The following is a 21,739-nucleotide window of genomic DNA, read 5'->3' as shown; positions in this document are numbered from 1 at the left end:
AGAGTCGTGCGCACGATAAAGTCGTGAGTCACCCCGCGGTTGGAATTTTAGCCAAGCTGCACAAAGGAAACCAAACCGCCTAGTGCGTGCCCCGCCTGCCGCCGGAATGAGGCGCGCCGCGACTCAAGGTTCCTAGTAAGTAGCCACAATACTTGTTATCCACATATGACTAGCTCTTCTACACTGGACCCTGAACCAGCTGGACCAAACTGATCATGGATAGCTACGGGATCTTATTTTTGTCTATCATCGACGACATTAAGGACTGATGCATAGTTCAGCTTCCTCGACGCTGCAATCTACTCATCCTCTTCATCCTCCTCCTCATCATCATCTTCGTCCTCATCTTCCGCTTCAGATACTTCTTGTCCGAGATCCTTCAGGCGTTGCTGAAAGAAATCAATGAGTCACTTACATGCACATCAGAATTTGAGTAAAGGGGTGACTCACCTTATCCTGGTTTCTCTTCGCTTCGAGGTCCCCAAAGACAATGAGAAGATCTTCTAGTTCGGACTGTGCCGCCTGGCGTGCTTCTTCCTTCTCGCTGGCCTCGGATCGGGCCTTCTCAAGCTCTTTTCGTACGGCTTCCAGTGCTGCTGCCGTCTTCTGAGCTTCCGCTTTAGCCTGCTCGACCTCGCTCTCCGCATTCTCAATCCTCTTTTCGAGCGCAGCGTGTTTGTCTGAGCTGTCATCGCGCGCGGATTGCAGGTCATGCGTAGATTTCTCGATGGTCGACTTCAACTCGGACTGTAGCCCATGCTTGGTGGTCTCATGCTCGGCAATTTCGGCCTTGTGTTGCTGCTTGATCTTGTCAATATCCAACTTCAGAGTCTGAATTGTGTCATTGAGGCCAGACACTTCATGCGCGTGCTTCTCGGTGTTGGCACCGCTGCCCGACTGGAGGTCCTCAACTGTTTTCTGCAGCTCGGACAGCGAAGTTGCATGCTTCTCTCTATCCGTATCGAGCGTAGATTGAAGGTCGTCGATTGTTTTTTGCAGCTCAACCAGTGATTCTGCATGCTTCTCTTTAGCCGCGTCATGCTTAGATCGTAGATCATCAATCGTTTTGTTCAAGTCAAACATTTCCTCGACATGTTTCGCCTTCTGCGAATCGAGTTCAGATTGCAGCGTAGTTGAAGTCGAGCTTTGAGCAAACAACTCTGCTGCATGCTTCTCTTCACTGGCTTGCAGTGCGGATTGAAGGTCATTGATCGTCTTGTTCAGAGAAGACAACTCCTCGGCGTGTTTTCCTTTCTGTGCATCGATTTCGGACTGGAGAGTACTAATCGTCTCGCTCTGCGCTGACAATTCTGCGTGCTTCTCTTTGCTAGCTTCTAGCTGAGACCGCAGCTCCTCGATTGTCTTATTCAGGTCAGACAACTCCGATGCATGCTTTTGCTTGTTCAACTCGAGCTCGGACTGGAGTTTGCCGGCTGTCTTATGCAACTCAGACATTTCAGCGGTGTGTTGTTCTTTGTTGGATTCGAGTCCCGACTGCAGAGATTGGATCGTGCTATTGAGGTCTAGAACCTCAGCCACATGCTGCCCCTTGATCTTTTCAGCCTCGGAACTCAATTTCTGAATTGTTGCCTTCAGTTTAGCAATCTCGCCTACATGCTGGTCTCGAACTCGAGCAAGGTCTGTTTCCAGAGACCGGATATACTTCCGTAGATCAGCTGCCTCGCCGTCATGGTGCTTCTTGGCGTGATAGAGCTGCCTTTCGTAATCAGCTGCGGTTTCCTTAAGGCGTTTTTCGCAAGCTCGAATCTGCTCCTCATGCTTCCTTGAGAGTTCGTTTTGGTCGCGCTTCTGCTGCTCCTTCAACGCCGCAATATCCTTCTCGTGGCTTCTTTTGAGCGATTCGGTAACTTGCTGTGACTTGGTGGACTCTACAGCAGTAGAATCTCGAGTTTTTCGGTGTTCTGCTTGCTCTTGCTCAAACTTTGACTGCAAAGCAAGCAGGTCCTCTTCCAGCTTCTGTACTACACTTCCTTTCTCTTCGATTTCCGCTCGAAGAGTATCAACTAGCTCACGTGAAACACCTCTTTCGACACCGTTGGTGATGATGGATATTTCCAATTCGGGCTCTCGGTCGATTGCACGAGTTAAACGACTGAAATTGTCCTTCAAGAATTCGATGAAGGCCCGATCGAAATAGATCTCCGGCAGTCCGCCATCGGATTGTGCTCCAACTGTTTGTGGGAGGACCTCGAAGTCACGTACCAAGGGAGCTTCTCTAAACCGGGTGATCCGGTCAATGTATTGTTCTCTCCCCAATTGATCGAGAATCAACTTGTGCAATGTCTTGCGAGGTATAGGCGAGTCTTTGGAGGAGAATTCATATATGATTCCCAGTAGGATTGTGCAAAGGCCAGGCACAAGCACATTGGAGATTCCACGATGTTTGACCTCTTGGAGTAAACTCTGAATGCTGCTGCCCTCGCCCAGAAAATCATTCACAGCATCTGGCTCCTCATATAGCCAGCCGCAAAGCAACATCAAATACCCAAGGGTGATACGCTCATCATCGCCGCGCTGCAAGCCGGTGATCAGGTTTCCCACTATAGTCTGAATACAGGTGACCACTTCTTCGCCCTGTTCAGCATCACCCTCGGTCACTCCCATAGCGATTTCCTTTGCTTCGGGGTTCTCCCAAAGCAACTGATACATGAGTACAGCCGCCATCCAGGTTTGATAAGGATCAGCGTTTCCACGAGACTCTGGTGAGGTGAGTAGAACGGATAGAATGTTCGGAATCTGGTCTTCGCCGCTCACATGGCCTTGAATCGCCCGACCCAATACATGAACGCGGATTCCAGAATGGTTCGCAAAGAATGCCTTGACACACTCACAGGCAGCTAGACGTGCATCTAGTAGCGATATAGGTGCAGGCTCTAGTGTCAATTTGAGCAAAGCTTCGATCACATTGATCGGTTGAGTCTGTTTGACCTCCATGGTGCCATTAGCAGCAGCATTGTTGGCCTCTTGTGGGCCCCAGACTACCTCCACATCACCGAACCTTTCCTGTAGTGGTTTGTTTGCACGGATAAGGTCTGCGCATGTTGCGAGTGCCTAGGAAAGTAAGCATCGTGCTAAATGAAATATAGATTGAGGAAATCCAACCTTAGCCGTCACGTTTACATTGAATCTCTGGCCGAAAGCTGTGCTAAGCACCTGCTCCATAACGCCATGATTCCAGTAAGCCATCTGGTTTGCGGGGGTGTTGACTCCTCCCTTTACAAGGAAAAGCTGGATAATGACCAACAGTCCCCATATATTTTTATCACGGTGGGCGAAGGTCCATTGCAGTGTCTGGTCTTCGGACTCCTGGTCTTGATTTGCGTCGGCAAGAAGCTTCGCTAGTCGCTTGACACAACCCGTCTCACGGAAGTATGACTGATTTGAAATGTTGAGCCGTAGAAGATTGGCAAGTAAAGCCAGGCAATCTTCAACGACTTCCGACCCATGAATCAATGCGCCTTCAGCCTCTATCAGGGAGAATATAAGATCGAATGCATTCTCGAAGGCAACAAGTTTCTGGAATTCTTCCGATGCTGGCGTGAGCGCGATGAGAAGAAGCAACGCCTCTAAGGATAGAAATTTGCATTAGCACGGAGATTCGAAAACAAGTCCTCGATTCCGCAGGGAGCGTACCATTGCGCACCGGCTCTCGAGAGTCTCCTAATGCGCTGACGAGTCTCGGGATACCCAGAGGCGCAGTCAGAATACACTCCTGTGTCCTTTCCGGTCGCGCACTAGAAATCTGAAACATCAATTGCAGGGAATAGAGGCGAGAGTAGAAGTCGCGTGTATCTAGCAGATCGAGGAGCGCGGTGATATTGTCTTGTCGCTTCCGCCCAGTCAGCAATGCCCAACGGAACACGTAGCGAACACCGAACCTGGGTGAATTCATCTGACAACCAGAGAGCGATTTCGTCGGACGCTTCGGGCTAGATCAAGTCTATGTTAGCGCCTTGAGATAATCAAAGTTGTCATAGAGAAGGAGACCAACACTATTCTCGTCGGGAGTGAACAACATCAACAAGGTCTCCAGGACCACCTTAATTGTGTCCACATCTTCGCGGTCATTTCTCAAACAACTGATCAACGGTCGCAGTGCGCCCGAAGCAACAGAAGCTGGGTAAGTTTTCGAAAAGCTTCTGAGTCCTTGGATGGCGGCTCTTCGATCCTCCAACAAAGTGGCACTCTGGAGTCGACTACTGAGAGTATTGATGGTGTCCGTAGCCGTTTGTTTGGCCGGAGCCTGCGATTCGAGGATTCGGAACATCGCAATAGTTAACTCGTAATTTCATGGTCACCGCCGGCCGTGGGCGTAGAAGTGTAGAAGCATTGAGTGGCCTTGAGAGTATGAGTGTAAAAGAGGTTGATACCTTAGCGTTGGAGTCGTCGACCGGCTGAGTTGTTCTCTCCGTTATGGAGCTGCAGCTGAGACTAGTCCCGACAGCTAAGTTTAAACTAGCCTAACCCAGAGGCGGCGGCGGCGGTGCTGCATAGAGCCATAGACTAATGACCCGGAGCCAAGGGCTCGCGCTAAGCATCCGGAACCGCGACAAGAGAAGCGCCGGCTCCCCGGTTCTTTCAAAAGTCAACGGCTGACTGTCGCAGAGACTTTCAAAGACCTTTTGCCGTCGTCATCTTTCGCACTCCTTTTACCGGCCCCATTTCTTTGTCTTGCTGCTCAGGCCGCGTGAAGTGGGAATTGTCGCTTGAATACAACCTCGCGCGACCGCGACCTTGTCCCCACCTCGAATCCTCATTTACGTTCGCCGATCTAAGGCCTCGAGACAGCCGATGCAGCGCATCCGCGAAACAATTTGAACGTACATATCTTATCTGTGAACTTTTCCACCTTTTCGTTTCATAGACAACAGCAGCCATGGGTGTCCCGGCGCTTTTCAGATGGTTATCCAACAAGTACCCAAAGATCATCTCTCCTGTCATCGAGGAAACTCCCTATGAGGTCAACGGCGAAGAGGTTCCGGTTGATACCACGCGCCCCAATCCAAATGGCGATGAAATGGACAACCTGTATCTGGACATGAATGGTATCGTCCATCCCTGTACTCATCCCGAAGGAAAGCCTCCTCCGGCGAACGAACAGGAGATGATGGTCGAGATCTTCAAGTATACCGATAGGGTGGTCAACATGGTTCGGCCCAGAAAACTCCTCATGATCGCTGTCGGTAAGTAGAACGCGATCACCCTGCTTCTGCATTGGAATCCGGCCTCATGTTAACACTTATCGCAATTTAGATGGAGTTGCGCCACGAGCCAAAATGAACCAGCAACGAGCACGTCGTTTCCGTTCGGCTCAAGAAGCTAGAGAGGCGGATGAGAAGAAGGAGGAGTTCCGGAAGATGCTTGCGAAGCAGAACGGTAACAAGCAGGACGAGGATCTTTCGGAACAGGTTATCCAAAAGACTTGGGACAGCAATGTTATTACGCCCGGAACCCCTTTCATGGATATTCTTGCTGCCGCTTTGCGCTACTGGATTGCTTACAAACTCAACACCGACCCGGCTTGGGAGAAGGTATGAGCCAGGTTTCTTTGTCTTCTTAGCAGCGGATCCGCTAATTATAACAGCTCAAAATCATTATCTCGGATGCGACTGTACCAGGTGAAGGAGAACACAAGATCATGGAGTTTGTCCGGTCTCAGCGGGCGGATCCCGAGCATGATCCTAACACTCGCCACGTCATCTACGGTTTGGATGCAGACTTGATTATGCTGGGTCTTGCTACTCATGAGCCTTACTTCCGAGTTCTGCGAGAGGATGTGTTCTTCCAGGAGTCTAAGCCACGGACATGTCGCCTGTGCGGCCAGCCCGGCCATAAAGCGGAGGAATGCAGAGGCCAGGCAAAGGAGAAGAGTGGAGAGTTTGATGAGAAGCAGAAAGGATCCTCGCTCAAACCATTCATTTGGCTTAATGTTGGTATTCTACGGGAGTATCTTGCTGCTGAGCTGTATGTTCCGCAGCAGCCATTTCCCTTCGATTTGGAGCGTGCCCTGGACGATTGGGTCTTCATGTGCTTCTTCGTAGGAAATGACTTCCTTCCGCACTTACCATCATTAGACATTCGCGAAAATGGCATTGACACGTTGATCGCAATCTGGCGCGATAATATCCCCGTCATGGGCGGATATTTGACTCAAGATGGGCATGTCGACCTGAAGAGAGCTCAGCTTATTCTTCAAGGGCTGGCGAAGCAGGAAGACGCCATCTTCCGCCGTCGTAGACAAGCTGAAGAGAGAAAACTTGCGAACGAGAAGAGGCGCAAGCAGGAGGACCAGGCGCGCCGCGAAGAGCAGGCGAAAAGACAGCGAAGAGGCTCCCCTAGCTATGACACTCACGAATCACCCACTCCAAACCGATCCCGTGGCAGCGCAGACTCGGCACCTCCAAGTGGAGTGGAGCTCATCACACCTGCTCGCGGAGAACTAACGCGGGAGGCGAGGCAATTGACTCACAGCATGGTGGTCAACCGTGGAGCAGTGTATAAGGCTAATATGGCCAACAAGAGTGCCGCCGCTATACTCAAGAGCAAGATGATGCAAGGCTCGCAGGAGGGATCGGCATCGAACGAGAACGAGGAGTCCACACCCGGGGAGTCTGAAGCAGCAGACGACAAGATGGAACAGGATCAAACCTCACCTTCGGTACTCGGCAAAAGAAAGGCCGAAGCAGATGCTGCGGCGACTCCAAGCAAGGACTCCCCGAACACACCCAAGGACGATGAGATGCCACCGGACAATGTTCGTCTCTGGGAAGAGGGATATGCTGATCGATACTATGAGCAAAAGTTCGGTGTCGATCCGCAAGACAAGGAGTTCCGGCACAAGGTCGCGCGGGCGTATGCTGAAGGCTTGGCCTGGGTTCTCCTTTATTATTTCCAAGGATGTCCTTCATGGACGTGGTATTACCCGTACCACTACGCACCCTTTGCGGCTGATTTCGTGGACATTGGTGAAATGGAGTTGTCGTTTGAGAAGGGAACGCCCTTCAAACCTTTCGAGCAACTGATGGGTGTGCTGCCCGCTTCATCCAATCATGCCATCCCTGAGGTCTTTCACCCGCTGATGAGCGACCCCGAGAGTGAAATTATCGACTTCTACCCGGAAGATTTCCCGCTTGACTTGAACGGCAAGAAATTCGCTTGGCAGGGTGTTGTCTTGCTGCCGTTTATCGACGAAAAGCGTTTACTGGATGCCATGGCCAAAAAATACCCTTTGTTGTCGGATGATGAGAAAGCTAGAAACACCCCTGGTCAGGAAGTACTGATGATCGCTGACAGTCATCCTGTATACCAAGACCTCGTTGCCAATTTCTATTCGAAGAAACAGGGCGCCTCCAAGTACAAACTCAACATGCGGGCAAGTGAAGGACTGGCCGGCGAGGTTGAGCGCAACGAGACATATATCCCACACAGCTCCCTGGTGTCGTCCCTTGAGGAATATGGCATGCCGTCTCTTGAGCAGGATCGATCTCTAACGTGAGTACCATCTTCACTTCTAACCAGTATATCATTCTTGATGTTGTCAATGTACTGATCTGACGTCTTTTAGTGTCAATTACGAGATTCCCAAGTCAAAGAACATTCACAAGTCCATGCTTCTTCGAGGTGTTAAGCTCCCGCAACCGGCACTCGACAATGGGGACATCCAAGCCGTCAAATCCAGAGCTCAGCATTCGGGTCGATCATTTGGTGGTGCGCCTTTCCGCAATGGCAGAGGCGGTCGCATGAATTATGCCAGCAACCGGAACGAAGGCGACCGCCCGAACCCGTTTGCAGCACACCTTGACCCTAAATTCGCGCCCCCTGGCAATTCTAATGCGCCGATGGGCATGTCTTCCGGTTGGGCTCCTCCTGGCTCAGGACATGGAGGCTATTCTCGAGGACCGCCCCCTCCTCCCCGTGGTGGCTCTTACCACCGTGGCGGGCACTACTCGGGCCAGCAGCACCAGAACGCGCCCGGGAATAACTACGATTACTACGGACGAAGCCAGCAGGGTTACTATCAGCAAGGGTCCTATGGTAACAACTCTGGTAATCAGTACCAGGGTAGACATGGCGGCGGCGGCGGTAATGGTGGGTATGGCCGGGGAGGGTATCAAGGCCGGGACCATTACTCTTCGCGAGGCTCTGGTGGTGGATACGGTCGATATTAGTGTTTTCAAGGCCATGGTCAGATCCGCTCGGATTTGTGTCTCAGGTGCCGATCGTACCTGATCTAGTTTATGTTATGTATGACCCTTGGTGGGGGGGGGGGTTGTTTGGGTTTTTTTGTCGTTTGGTTGCGGTTTTCTCCATTTGCATGAACAGTTCCTGCTGCTGTAACTATGCGAAATAAGAACTATGATGGGAAGGAAAGAACTGGGGCACTTGGGACAGGCGTTGAAAAGGACAACATTCAGCTGATGACCTCGATCATGAATCTACTCTGTGGTTTAGAAAACAGGACAAACGAGCAATGATGTAGATCTGAGCAATTCTGGGTTTGGATTCTCTCCACTCTAGGACCCGATCGGCTTGAGCTCATCTGGTAGACGATCGTAGTTCGAAACTCATACCCACTTGCGGCAGCTGGGAAAGGCAATCAGCTTGCGTTCAGCTAGTTGTGGAGTTCGTGGGTTTGTACAGTAAGTACTGTACAACACACAGTAAATCCGCACAAGGAGCATTTGGGCCAAAGGGTGAGTTGAGTGTATATGTAGACTGTGTAGTAGACTGTGTAGTACAAGAATGCCATAGTGAGCGGAGAGCCAAGGCATTTGAGCTGCACTAGACTAGATTGACTACCGGTACGTAGTTTTAGTGGCCGGTAAGTTAGGGACGGCAGGACGACATCGGAGGCGGTCACCTTTTTCTTTTCTTTTCTCTGTGTAATAGAGGTAAGTGTATGGCACACACAGTGAGTCAGTCATTCATTTCTACCGTGCCTGGATTGGGTGGAGCTGCAGATTCCCCCTTCTCCTCATTCCTTATTCTTCTTTCCAGTTTCTTGGTAGAAGTACCCTTGCCTTCTTCTCTCCAATTCTTCCATCTTATCTTTTCCCTTCTCTTGTGTCCGCTGTCCCTTCCATCCCCTCCATCCCGCCTTCTTCAGTCTCTCTCCGCCGAGCCCCGCCGCCGAGGGGAATTTGTCCGCTTCGCCGGAGTCATTGGGCTCGAGAGGTACGTACGACTAAAGTCCTTTTTTTCCCCCTCGCTCTCTCTTTTCTTCTCTTCTATCTTCTTGCTGCTCCTTCGTCTCAATCCATTCGGCTCAAGCACCTCTTTTTCTCGTCTCTCCGATCGCATCTTACATTCTCGCCCACGAGAAAAGTCGCCATCGGTCAAGTCCGCGTCGGACCTACGCCTGACGGACATTTGCAATTCTATTACCCCAGCATGAATTAAGCACAAACACAGTCTTTCCCCTCGAATTAACATTGTCTTCAATTCCTAGCAGTTCTCAAAATGTCCGAACCCACGAAAATCAGCATTCTCGGTCAGGAGAGCATCATTGCTGACTTTGGTCTCTGGCGCAACTATGTCGCGCAAGACCTGATCACCAATTGCTCCTCCACCACCTATGTTCTCATCACGGACACGAATATTGGTTCTATCTACACTCCCGAGTTTCAAAAAGCTTTCGATGCTGTGGCCGCTACCGTTACTCCCTCCCCGCGTCTATTGATCTACCAGGTCGCCCCCGGTGAAGTGTCCAAATCCAGACAGACGAAAGCCGCCATTGAGGACTGGATGTTGAGTCAGAGCCCACCATGTGGCCGGGATACAGTAGTCATTGCTCTTGGCGGAGGTGTCATTGGAGACTTGACTGGATTTGTCGCTTCTACCTACATGCGCGGGGTCCGTATTGTACAAGTACCCACGACGTTGCTCGCCATGGTGGATTCCTCCATCGGTGGGAAGACTGCGATCGATACACCGCTGGGAAAGAACTTGATTGGCACGATCTGGCAACCGACCAGGATTTACATTGACCTTGAATTCTTGGAGACCCTCCCCGTGCGCGAGTTCATCAATGGCATGGCGGAAGTGATCAAGACGGCAGCAATCTCGAGTGAGGAAGAATTCACTGCGCTGGAAGCCAATGCAGAAGTGATTCTGTCGGCTGTTCGCCAGGAGGTCAAGCCTGGCCAGCGTCGCTTCCAGGGAATCGAAGATATCATGAAGGCTCGTATTCTGGCGTCTGCTCGTCACAAGGCCTATGTCGTGTCCGCTGACGAGCGTGAGGGTGGTCTTCGCAATCTGTTGAACTGGGGCCACTCCATTGGTCATGCCATCGAGGCTATCCTGACCCCTCAGGTCCTCCACGGTGAGTGCGTCGCCATTGGTATGGTCAAGGAGGCCGAATTGGCCCGCCATCTTGGCATCTTGAAGGGTGTCGCGGTCGCTCGTATCGTCAAGTGTCTTACCGCCTACGGATTGCCTACGTCTCTGAAGGATGCGCGCATCCGGAAGCTTACTGCTGGAAAGCACTGCTCCGTCGAACAGCTCCTCTTCAACATGGCCTTGGATAAGAAAAACGATGGACCTAAGAAGAAGGTCGTTCTGTTGTCTGCTATCGGGCGCACATACGAGCCCAAGGCTAGCGTTGTTCCGAACGAGGACATCAGTGTCGTTCTTGCTCCGAGTATCGAGGTGTACCCCGGTGTCGCGCCGGCTTCGAATGTCGTCTGTACCCCTCCAGGCTCGAAGAGTATCTCGAACCGGGCATTGGTCCTGGCTGCTCTTGGTTCGGGTACCTGTCGCATCAAGAACCTGCTCCACTCGGACGACACTGAAGTCATGTTGAACGCATTAGAGCGACTGGGAGCTTGTACCTTCTCTTGGGAGGAGGAGGGTGAGGTTCTCGTGGTGAACGGCAAGGGAGGTGATCTCCAAGCAACCTCTACGCCGCTTTACCTTGGTAATGCGGGAACGGCTTCGCGCTTCCTCACTACGGCCGCTACCCTTGCTACGCCTGGCGATGTTGACTACAACATTCTTACGGGTAACAACCGCATGAAGCAGAGACCTATCGGTGACTTGGTTGATGCGTTGACCGCCAACGGTGCGTCCGTTGAATACGTGGAGAGCAAGGGCAGTCTGCCTCTTAAGATCGCCGCCTCTGGCGGATTCGCCGGAGGTAGAATCAACCTTGCTGCCAAGGTTTCATCGCAGTATGTGTCTTCGTTGCTTATGTGCGCTCCTTACGCCAAGGAGCCGGTTACCCTTAAGCTGGTGGGCGGTAAGCCCATCTCGCAGCCCTACATCGATATGACCACGGCGATGATGAGATCCTTCGGCATCGACGTCCAAAAGTCCACCACTGAGGAACACACCTACCACATCCCCCAGGGACGCTATGTCAACCCTGCTGAGTATGTGGTGGAGAGTGATGCTAGCTCTGCTACCTACCCTCTGGCCATTGCTGCCCTGACTGGCACCACCTGTACTGTCCCCAACATTGGTTCGAAGTCTCTGCAGGGTGACGCCCGCTTCGCAGTGGAGGTTCTGCGCCCTATGGGCTGTACCGTGGTGCAAACTGATACCTCGACCACTGTTACGGGTGCTCCCGGTGGTGCCCTGCGTCCATTGCCCAATGTGGACATGGAGCCCATGACTGATGCTTTCCTCGGAGCATCAGTGCTGGCAGCCGTTGCTCGTGGTGAGGGTTCGAACCACACGACTCGCATCTACGGTATCGCAAACCAACGTGTGAAGGAATGTAACCGCATCAAGGCCATGAAGGATGAACTTGCCAAGTTCGGCGTCGTCTGTCGTGAGCATGATGATGGGCTTGAGATCGATGGTATCGACCGGGCGACTCTCCGCCAGCCTGCTGGTGGTATTTTCTGTTATGACGACCACCGTGTGGCTTACAGCTTCAGTGTCCTTTCTCTTGTAACTCCTCAGTCGACTCTGATCCTGGAACGTGAGTGCGTCGGTAAGACCTGGCCCGGCTGGTGGGATGCCTTGAAGCAGTTGTTCGGTGTTAAGCTTGAGGGTAAAGAGCTCAAGGAAGAAGAGGTCTTAGCTCTCACGCAAGCCGAGAAGTCCAGCGCATCTGTTTTCATCATCGGTATGCGTGGTGCGGGCAAGACTACCAGTGGACAGTGGGTTGCGAAGACTCTGAACCGACCCTTCGTGGATCTGGATACCGAGCTTGAGAAGACGGAAGGCATGGCAATTCCCGAGCTTATCAAGCAACGCGGCTGGCAGGGCTTCAGAGACGCCGAGCTCAATCTTCTGCAGCGCACCCTGAAAGAACGCGCGACCGGATACGTGTTCGCGTGCGGTGGTGGCATTGTCGAGATTCCAGAGGCTAGGAAGTTGCTCACTGACTACCACAAGACCAAGGGCAATGTTCTGCTCATTCTGCGTGACATCAAGCAGGTTATGGACTTCCTTCAAATAGATCGTACCCGCCCGGCCTATGTTGAAGATATGATGGGTGTGTGGTTGCGTCGCAAGCCCTGGTTCCAGGAGTGCAGCAACTTGCAGTACTTCAGTCAGACGGCGAGCACTGGAGGTCTCGCTCGGGCGTCTGAAGATTTCAGACGTTTCCTGAAGACCGTTACCGGAGAGATTGACAGTCTCGATATCATCAAGCGTAAAGAGCACTCGTTCTTTGTCTCTCTCACCCTCCCTGATCTGCGGTCAGCGAGCGACATCCTGAAAGAAGTCTGTGTCGGCTCTGATGCAGTGGAATTACGCGTCGATCTGCTGAAGGACCCGGCCTCGGATGACGAGATTCCCTCGGTCGACTATGTGGCCGAGCAGATGTCGTTCCTTCGTAGTCAGACCTCACTTCCTCTGATTTTCACTATCCGTACCAAGAGTCAAGGTGGTCGCTTCCCCGATAACGCCTATGACGAGGCGAGAGAGCTCTACCGTCTTGCGATCCGGTCTGGTACCGAGTTCGTAGACCTGGAGATCGCTTTTCCTGATGATTTGCTGCGCTCGGTCACGGAATCAAAGGGCTATTCCAAGATCATTGCCTCTCACCACGACCCCAAGGGAGAGCTTGCGTGGGGCAACATGTCCTGGATCAAGTACTACAACCGCGCGCTTGAATACGGCGACGTGATCAAGCTTGTGGGTGTTGCTAAGACCCTTGACGACAACACTGCTTTGAGGAAATTCAAGCAGTGGGCCGCAGAGGCACATGATGTTCCTGTGATTGCCATCAACATGGGTGACAATGGACAACTCAGCCGTATCTTGAACGGTTTCATGACTCCGGTGTCTCACCCCAGTCTCCCGTTCAAGGCTGCTCCGGGCCAGCTCTCTGCGACCGAAATCCGCAAAGGGCTATCTTTGATGGGCGAGCTCAAGCCTAAGAAGTTCGCACTCTTTGGAACTCCGATCTCCCAGTCTCGATCTCCGGCTCTTCACAATACGCTTTTCGCCCAGACGGGTCTCCCTCACGAGTATGGCCGTCTAGAGACGGCCAACGCTGAGGACGTCAAGGATTTCATCCGCTCTCCTGATTTCGGAGGTGCCTCGGTCACGATCCCTCTGAAGCTGGACATCATGCCATTGCTGGACGAGATTTCCTCTGACGCTGAGATCATCGGCGCAGTGAACACTATTGTGCCCGTCTCTGCTGGTCAAGACAAGCCTACTCATTTGATTGGTTACAACACGGATTGGCAGGGGATGACGCTGTCCCTTCGCAACGCTGGTGTGTACGGCTGCAACGGAGATGCCAGTGCCGTGGTCATCGGTGGTGGAGGTACGGCTCGTGCAGCCATCTACGCCCTTCACAACATGGGCTTCTCCCCCATCTACATTGTCGGACGGTCTCCGGCCAAGCTCGAGACCATGGTGTCTACCTTCCCTACTAGCTACAACATTCGCATTGTGGAGTCTGCCGGGTCGCTAGACACGATCCCCAAGGTGGCCATTGGCACTATCCCCGCCGACAAGCCCATCGACGCGGGCATGCGCGAGACCCTGTGCCACATGTTCACACGTGCTCAGGAGGCTGACGCTGACATCGCTAAGTCCGTGGAGAAGGTTCCGCGGGTGCTCCTCGAGATGGCCTACAAGCCTTCTGTGACAACCCTGATGCAGCTGGCGTCCGACGCTGGCTGGCACACAATCCCCGGCCTGGAGGTTCTTGTTGGCCAAGGCTGGTACCAGGTATGATTGACTCTTTAGGGATCCCTGTTTTCTGCGCCGGGGCTGACCAAATTTTGCGTGCTTAGTTCCAACACTGGACCGGTATCTCGCCACTCTACCAAAATGCAAGAGTATGTTTTAATTTAATCGGAGCTGAAAGCAAAGGTCCATTGTAGCTGACACTCTATAACAGGAAGCCGTGATTGGAGCGCCCAGCGCCGATTCTGCATGAAGCACTCTATCTTAGTTCCGAACTTTGGGGAAGGGGGGCGACAAGTTGTCGCTTAACCCCGGAGATCTGGTGCATCTCGCGAGGATGGATCTATGGTGTGCGCACCTCGAAAGTAAAAAGCCTGCATTATTGTTCGGGACTGGTCTTTCACCAAAACACATACAGTTTTGATTATCTCTAGATATGACAGTAATATAGATCAATGACCAATTCCAGTCTGTCACATGGTCTCCTATACTCCCCTGTCTCTCGTTCACCGGTCACCGCTAGAGAAGCGCGCTGCGTACCAGTGTGGATTTCCTCTCCTCTCCGCTCCCTTGGAACTTGCTGCGCCCATCTGTATCCATCAGCACTAGCCCACCAATACCAGATGGTGTCGAGTAGAAGAGAAACGAGGACATGAGTCACGTTGACACCTACTTTCTCACGATGGTCACGAGACATACAACGTGACCAATTGGTTGAACTTAGCGTGATACAGAGTGTAGTGTACAGTACATGGTCTACTCGGAGTGGGTTAGAGAGCCAAAAAGTCGACCCACAACTGGAAGCGGGGTAAGAAGTTGTTGGATGGGATGTGTGCAGTACCATCTTCTTCGACACGTGTCCTTGCTACTCAGAACGGTCTCCTCAATTCGAACTAAGTAGGACCCATCATGTTTGAGACAATCCGCGGAGCAGCAGGACAATGTCCTTGTACTGCACTGTACATGATTTAGTAGAAAATGCACATGTATCTCGGGTAGGTATGAGGGGGAAAAACATATACAGTATACGTACTGTATACTATTAATAGCACCCACCCATGAGGTGACTTGCCCACCTGTAACTTAGGAAGGTAGTTGGTAACTTACGGCCCTCGTACTCGGTACCATTACTTTTTCCTTTGCGATCAGACGACCATTTTCTGTTCTCTGTAAGCGAACAGAAAACAACCTGATTTCCCATGCTCTCGTGGAGAGCACAAAAAGATCTAGATCAGGCTTTTGAAAATAGATTGTCGTGCGAGTTATCTATTTGCGAACCGATCAACATACCTATACCTACAGTCTGACAGTGAATAAAAAAAGGTCTAGATGTTTGAACTCTGGAGGGTCCGTCCGTCCGTTCGTGGCCCCCGGAATCTAGACCGCGACCGGTCGGGAAAAGGTGCGAGTCCAGAGTCCAGACCCTTTCGCCGTGGTTTAGATTAGATGCATGCAATCTGATTTCTGATTTCTGCGCGGAGATATTATTCATGCGGGTTGTGGGTGTGTGCTGCGCACTTCCTTGTTGCATGGTGTGATGGTCTAGATTGTGTGTGTTTATGTTTTGTTGGGGAGGGTCTTGTGAGTGAGGACTGTACGTGAGTAAGTGTGGGTGGGTGGGTTGAGGTATGCACTGCTTGTATCTTATGTTCACTATGTAGTTGAAGTCTGCGTTCGAGTCTAGAAGGAGAAACTGCGTGAGAACTGAGGATATTATCGACTTGCTGATATCTATTCCAGTATCAATGCTCAGTCCAAAGGATGGGTGGGTGAAGGAACGTTCAATCCAGCTTTTTATGTACTGTACACTCGGTAGGTCTAGTATGACAAGTTTATCAACGCCACCACCACCACCGACACACTTTATCTGATTTCGATCGCTATGAGACACCAGCATAGACCACTGCTGAAGGGACGATAAGAGAAATCCAGTTCCGACCGAACAATTGGCGGGGTAAAGTCTTCCTCCATCGGGGACAAATCTTCCGTCGTACCCTATTTTTTGTCTCATTGACGAGGAGGGTATTACGAGATCTGATTCAGTTTTGGTTTAGTTTTGTTATGTTGTGACTATCGTGTTCGATACTAGAAACATCGAGTGGAATCTGGATCATATCTGACATTGTTTGTCGTGTCACCTGAGACATTCCTTCCCATCCTGTTAGGTAATGAAGGACTATCGAAAGACATTGACTGCAATTGTTAGGAGTAGACTACTAGCGAGAGCGGTTCAAAATCGATCGGTCGGTCGGTCGGTCAGTCGGTCGGCTGGTCGGTCGAGAACGTCTCCGCCCCCATGGAAAAATGTACTGTACAACTCACAATCAGCTACACTACCTTAGTAGTGGTAGTAGTCTGCGAGCGACCGCTTGCTCAGCCTCTCCAGTGAGATAGATCTAGATGCCAATATATTTTTTTCCCGGAGTGTTGTGTTACATATCGCAAGATTTTTCGGTGAAGGGGGAGGGGGACATGCAATAGTTCTGTGCAACCTTCTACTGTACATCGGCAAGGAAGCGCGTGCCGTGATGCCGGAGATGGGGGAGAGGGGGGGAGCCCACTGTGCCACGCCCGCCAGGACTCCCAGGAGCCTGGTCTTGCTTGATCTGCCGGGCCGATGAATGACCCAACGACTACGTGAGACCACCGATTGACTTTGATAGGAACACTGGCTCGCGGGACGACAACTACCATTGTAGGGAAACTATTTCCTACGTATCTGGATCCGCGGGATAAGTTGTCTACGAGCAGAATACCTCGTACTCCAAAACTACATGTTTTCTACTTTGTTGTCGGCGACGTGGATTGGGAAAAAGTTTCTTCAGTATCGCATAATGATGATGACTCGATGCTGGAAAACCCTCGACGTCGAGGTAGACAGAGAGGGCTTAGATCCTGCTTCCTGCTGCGACGGCGCTGAGAGATCTCTTGGAGCTAGCGAAGAAAAATTTTTCTCTTTCCCTTCCATGTCGCTACTGGCTGAGGGTAAAGTTTTTTTGGAAGTTTGAGTACTCAGTAGCTCGTTCGGTCTATACTACCTTGTGATAGGCGATGCAAGATACCTACAAAACGGTTTTCCTCCGTCTGGGCCGAGCATCCAGCCAATGGACTGGCGGGATTGCTGCAGCCTGCGACAGCACTCATGGAGAGGGCAGATTTTTCATCTCAGCTGCACGGACCCCGATTCAGTCATCGTGGCCCAATTTTAGCAGGATTCTAGAAAGACACCAGAAAAACTCTAAGCGCGCGCCGGAGGGGCCGACTGTCCACTAGTCCTGTTTTGGGATGGTGGGTGAAAAATAAACCGCCTGTATGAGCCGAAGCCCTTCCTTGTCGGAAGGCAGGGTTGCGTGCGTGTACAGTACGGATAATACGGAGTACGGCGTACGGTGTTCCGTTAGGCCCAAACTTACACCTCAGGCTGCCGCATCCCCGACCAGGTAGACTAAGGTATTATTCAGCATGGGTCATCGGAATCCACTTTTAGGGACAATCAGAAAAGGGAGCGAATCCTTTTTCCTTACCGCGGAGATCGGCACCATCCTGTCCCCCCCCTCCTCCTTAGTCCCCTACCCTACCGAGGCCCCACGAATAAGCTGCCATTTCATCGGTGGCTGTGGCTGTGTCTGGACGCATGACCAATCACGTCTGCTGTTCTATACCCATTGCTGCAGGGGTGCGAGGAATTTGGGGGGGAGGGATGATGGAAGGAAAAAAAATCTCTGCTTCTCTGCATTAGTGTAGTGTCCGTTCGCCCTACTGGGTTTGCGAACTAATGTCGAAACGGGAGCAAGGAACATGTGGCAGGCAGGGGGGGAGTTGGTGTGAAAGGGAAGAGTTTGCCAACCCGATGAGTATAAGGTGCTGACTCTTGTGATAATTCCGCACCAATAAGAATATTTTTTTGTTTACCCTCCAGGGGCATACATACTCTCGTTGATGAAATTTCCAGTTTGTACTGTTACGGTTTCGTAGTTTCTTGAGGGGAAGTTGTTTTTCTCGTGCATGCAGTTTGAGTTTTCTTATCGCTTGTCGCAAAACACTTGCGCATATGGGAACTTATCCGGCTCTCTTGGGGTTTTTTTTTTTTTTTTTTTTACTTTTGCTTTGCCTTTTCGGCTCATCTGTCCGGCAACGTGGGCTCATTCTGAATGGCATGACGGGGAGGATTTATACTTTTTGATATCGACTTTTAGACTCTCGTGCAAAATCCCCAACTTGGGGGAGGGGAGGAAAGGGCTCAGCTGAGTTTTGTGGCTTGCGGCCGCTATGCTGGACCATCTACCGTACCTACACTAACTTACCTAGCTACTACTCACGGGCTCTCTTTTCCCCAGAGAGAGAGCGAGAGCAAGACCCGGTAGTATGTACCGCCCACTGGTACCCGTTCTCCAGACCCGCCGGGTCCCATCACCCCTTCCCCCATTGTGTAGTCCAGCACTGTGCACCATCCAGCCAGGGCTAGATACCTTAGTAGTACTCTTCGGGTCGAATACGATCGGAATTCTTCCCTTTCCTGGAAAGCCTGCCTGTAGGCGTTTCCGACTGGATTACGCGGCGGTACTGGGGGGTATGTAATGCGCAATCGAGGGCTGAGCCCCAGGCAGACGGGTTTCCCAGCTCGATGAATGGCTTTTCCTTTTCTGAGAAGATATACCGGTGCTCGCATTGGGACGGTGTGATTTGCCACCGCAGTTCAGCTGTCTCGGTACGGAGCAAGCACGCGGTGGGTCGAATGGCTGGCTCCGTGCCCCGGGGGAATGGGAGATCTTGACATTGGACGAAGCAGGAAGCTCTCTGACAGCAGCAGCATTGGACGTGCTTCGAGCATGAGTGGAGCCGGACGGGCCTTTTGACTCTTAAATCGTAGCGGCTTGCAGCGTGCGAATCAAACGGCAGGGCTTGTGTCTTATGTCCTACAGTGTGGAGTGATGTCTTGTCTCGCATGAAGTAGTCCATGGGGCTGCCACGAGCTGGACTAGCAAAAATACGTTGAAGGGTAGAGATGCGACCACCAAAAACACGAGGAGACATGTCCACTTCCCAGTTTTCCTTTCCTGCTGATCGAATGATCCCAAAAGCATGTGAATGTTGCGGATTGAGCAAGTCATTGAAGATGTTTTTGAGTCAGGAACAGCCAACCCATGCGCCACATCATGTCATGTCACCTCACACCTTGACACACATGACGAGCTCCAATAACGTCCTCCTATCTCCAGTGTATATCTCGTTGTAGGGAGAAAAATGTATTTATAATCGTACGACGTCCCTGGTAGTGATATGTGATTCTGTTTGCAGTGAATCTCATCCATGACTCATATGTAGACTGTAGAAAGGTGGACTAAGGGTGACCCATTGGGACTGTGGCTTGTCTCCGAAGGGCCGATATAGGAGATCTGATTCATTGTGACCACCTCAGTAAGACTAGCATCTCAACAGAACCACGGTAAGCAAATACAGGTGATACTATCAGACAATGGACAAAAAGAAAAACAACCCCCAGCAAAGTTATCAGCTGATACGATCACGCATAGGACCGATGAGGTTCTTGTTGCATAGCCCGACTTGCATCGCACCGGCCGAGAAAGTGCAGCGCTCGGTTCAGAGATGCCGCAAGAATCAGGCTACTAGAGCGGGCAGGGCGAGAACACCCGAGGCCGGGGTAACTAACGTTTTGGTCTTGTTCGGTGGTGTGTGCAACATCAAATCAGTTAGTCAGCCATTATTGCCAACTTACCGGCTGCGGCCTGTATTTCGTCCGAGTCTCCGCCGACCTGCAGAACTCAAACGACTCAACCGAAAGGCCGAACCGGCTGGAATACTCATCAGCCATTATAAATGATGCATTAGCAACAGGAAAGAGAATGCAGTAGCGCTCACTGGAAAAGCGTCCTGATGACCAAGACCGTATCCCCAATTCAAGTTCGTCCGTCCGTGGAGTTACTAGTTTACTCCGGTTGACTCTTGAAAGAACTACGTAGAGACCACCAATTAGTGATATTACTAATAATGAATAACTTGACTAATACACGGGATGCACACTAGCCACAAGCATTTGTGGCGCAGCTAAGGTGTGGCTCTCACAGACTTCCCCATCGCGAGTCAATACCTACCTAATCATAGTGGAGATCGACTCTCCTTGGGCATCTGCTGGCTGCAACCAGCTAAGCAAGGCGCTGATGATAGGGCATGGATCTTCACCCATTGACATGCGCTGTAATCTTCAACTGTCGAACATGTCATCTGTAAGGGTCCGCTCAAAGAGATACACGAGATCGGATCGACCACGGCATTTTCGTTGAGTGGATTGGTTGGTTAAGTAGGTTACTTTGTTGTCTCTGAGGAATGCGTGTGGCTTAGCCATGACCACTCGAGCGTTGATTGGTTGCCCTAGCGTGCTCCTCGGTCGCTATTATCAGGCGCAAGCAGAGAAAAAATTTGAAACAGACACATTATTGTTCCCTACGCTAGCCGAAGAGGAGGGTGGGTGGGAAAAATCCTCCATGATTGTCTTTGTCTTTTTTTTTGTTCTCCCAAGCTGAGAGTCATCGCACTAGCAGCCTGACTCAATGTTAATCATTCACTAGAGCGTGGATTCTGGTATGATCTGGGCTTTACCCTCCCCGAAGAGAATCCGGTCACCCGGTCTAGCTCCTGAGTCGTAGCGTAGGTCAGCCAGATGGTCTTAGACTGTCAGTCAATTGTGGCTTGTATGCAAGTACTAAGGGACTAAGGTACTAAGATTGTAGTGTCAAGAACGCGCGAGTCGTGAGAAAAATGGGAAAAGTTTGGGTCGACTGGGGGTGGGAACTGCCTAAGGCCGGACTAGCCAGCGAGTCCCCCCGGACAGCCATGCAGATCGAGTCCGACTAAGTGGAAAAAGTGGATGCATTCGTTTCGGCCGCATGACGGTACGAAAGCGTAATATTACCATACATTATTACCAGACCCAATCCTGAGGATCGGCGGACGGCCGGGATAAGCGTGGGAAGGATGACTGTCGGCGATTGCCGTATGTAGTTTCTACCTTAGTCTGCTCTCCTTCCTGCAGGGCTAAACGTCATTCTCATACAAAAGGAATGAACCCTCCACCACCTAAACCACCCCCCCCTCTTAAGCTATGAGTATTATTCACCCACCCATCATCTTCTTATATATCAATCAGATATTTATTATCCCCTCAAGTCGCCTCCCATATCCTCTCTGATTTCAACTTTGATCTGTTACTCTCTCAATCATCTGAACATTCATACTACCCTCAATACTCAACTGGTATCCTTGCTCATACATAGTAAGTCTACCCGCATACTTACGTCGACTATTCTCTCTACCTCTCCCTCCTACTTCTCTTCCTCTCATACTTCCTTGACCTGATCTTTGCATCATTGGATCAAGATCCAACTAACCATCCATTTGTGAACCTTAGGTCTCTCATCTCAACCACGGTTCCCCACTCAACTGAGCCTCTCGATCGGTTTCTCTCAGCCTGAATCGGTCTCCCTCTGCCCGACGTTTCCAGACGCTTCGACCTGTTTAACATCTACTTTTGACTCTGGACCATCCGCTCAAACTTCCAACTCTCTTGTTGACTCATTCTTCTGATTGCAATTGCTCAGCAAGTCTT

The 21,739-nt window shown here is 51.2% G+C and overlaps 4 protein-coding genes across 4 annotated transcripts; 1 reads left to right on the top strand and 3 right to left on the bottom strand.

Annotated features, from left to right (window-relative positions):
* Nucleotides 1-212: 212 nt before the first annotated feature.
* Nucleotides 213-4,402, bottom strand: BO82DRAFT_307438 (putative intracellular protein transport protein (UsoA)). Its single transcript, XM_025632285.1, has 7 exons — nt 4,013-4,402; nt 3,900-3,950; nt 3,655-3,850; nt 3,124-3,587; nt 1,232-3,072; nt 451-952; nt 213-389 (listed from the first exon to the last, which is right to left on the bottom strand). The coding sequence occupies exons 1-7, from the start codon at nt 4,286-4,288 to the stop codon at nt 300-302; spliced, it is 3,420 nt and encodes a 1,139-aa protein (XP_025493400.1). The 5' UTR covers nt 4,289-4,402; the 3' UTR covers nt 213-299.
* Nucleotides 4,403-9,145: 4,743 nt separating this feature from the next.
* BO82DRAFT_353189 (pentafunctional protein ARO1) lies at nt 9,146-14,594 on the top strand. Its single transcript, XM_025634900.1, has 4 exons — nt 9,146-9,195; nt 9,473-14,157; nt 14,223-14,267; nt 14,330-14,594. The coding sequence occupies exons 2-4, from the start codon at nt 9,481-9,483 to the stop codon at nt 14,366-14,368; spliced, it is 4,761 nt and encodes a 1,586-aa protein (XP_025493399.1). The 5' UTR covers nt 9,146-9,195; nt 9,473-9,480; the 3' UTR covers nt 14,369-14,594.
* Nucleotides 14,595-15,152: 558 nt separating this feature from the next.
* BO82DRAFT_47508 (uncharacterized protein) lies at nt 15,153-16,307 on the bottom strand. The gene has a single exon (XM_025641231.1). It carries the CDS (start codon nt 16,124-16,126, stop codon nt 15,347-15,349), a length of 780 nt encoding a protein of 259 aa, XP_025493398.1. The 5' UTR covers nt 16,127-16,307; the 3' UTR covers nt 15,153-15,346.
* Nucleotides 16,308-18,341: 2,034 nt separating this feature from the next.
* On the bottom strand, nt 18,342-19,370 carry BO82DRAFT_47479 (uncharacterized protein). Its single transcript, XM_025641230.1, has one exon. The coding sequence runs from the start codon at nt 19,147-19,149 to the stop codon at nt 18,586-18,588; it is 564 nt and encodes a 187-aa protein (XP_025493397.1). The 5' UTR covers nt 19,150-19,370; the 3' UTR covers nt 18,342-18,585.
* Nucleotides 19,371-21,739: the final 2,369 nt, after the last annotated feature.

Source organism: Aspergillus uvarum (assembly GCF_003184745.1).
Source record: "Aspergillus uvarum CBS 121591 unplaced genomic scaffold BO82scaffold_18, whole genome shotgun sequence".
Classification (NCBI taxonomy): Eukaryota; Fungi; Ascomycota; class Eurotiomycetes; order Eurotiales; family Aspergillaceae; genus Aspergillus; species Aspergillus uvarum.
The sequence above is the reverse complement of the archived record's forward strand: the minus strand, read 5'-3'. Positions and strand labels throughout refer to the sequence as shown.

What these genes read in the sequence shown, in the direction of transcription:
- BO82DRAFT_307438 (XM_025632285.1), bottom strand. Translation starts at nt 4,288, where the DNA reads ATGTTCCGAATCCTCGAATCGCAGGCTCCGGCCAAACAAACGGCTACG. An exon ending in TGTCAGATGAATTCACCCAG is followed by an intron (nt 3,851 to 3,899) that starts GTTCGGTGTTCG and finishes ACTGGGCGGAAG; the next exon opens with CGACAAGACAATATCACCGC. An exon ending in ATGTAAACGTGACGGCTAAG is followed by an intron (nt 3,073 to 3,123) that starts GTTGGATTTCCT and finishes TTACTTTCCTAG; the next exon opens with GCACTCGCAACATGCGCAGA.
- BO82DRAFT_353189 (XM_025634900.1), top strand. Translation starts at nt 9,481, where the DNA reads ATGTCCGAACCCACGAAAATCAGCATTCTCGGTCAGGAGAGCATCATT. An exon ending in TTGGCCAAGGCTGGTACCAG is followed by an intron (nt 14,158 to 14,222) that starts GTATGATTGACT and finishes TTGCGTGCTTAG; the next exon opens with TTCCAACACTGGACCGGTAT. An exon ending in CACTCTACCAAAATGCAAGA is followed by an intron (nt 14,268 to 14,329) that starts GTATGTTTTAAT and finishes ACTCTATAACAG; the next exon opens with GAAGCCGTGATTGGAGCGCC.
- BO82DRAFT_47508 (XM_025641231.1), bottom strand. Translation starts at nt 16,126, where the DNA reads ATGAGACAAAAAATAGGGTACGACGGAAGATTTGTCCCCGATGGAGGA.
- BO82DRAFT_47479 (XM_025641230.1), bottom strand. Translation starts at nt 19,149, where the DNA reads ATGTCTCCTCGTGTTTTTGGTGGTCGCATCTCTACCCTTCAACGTATT.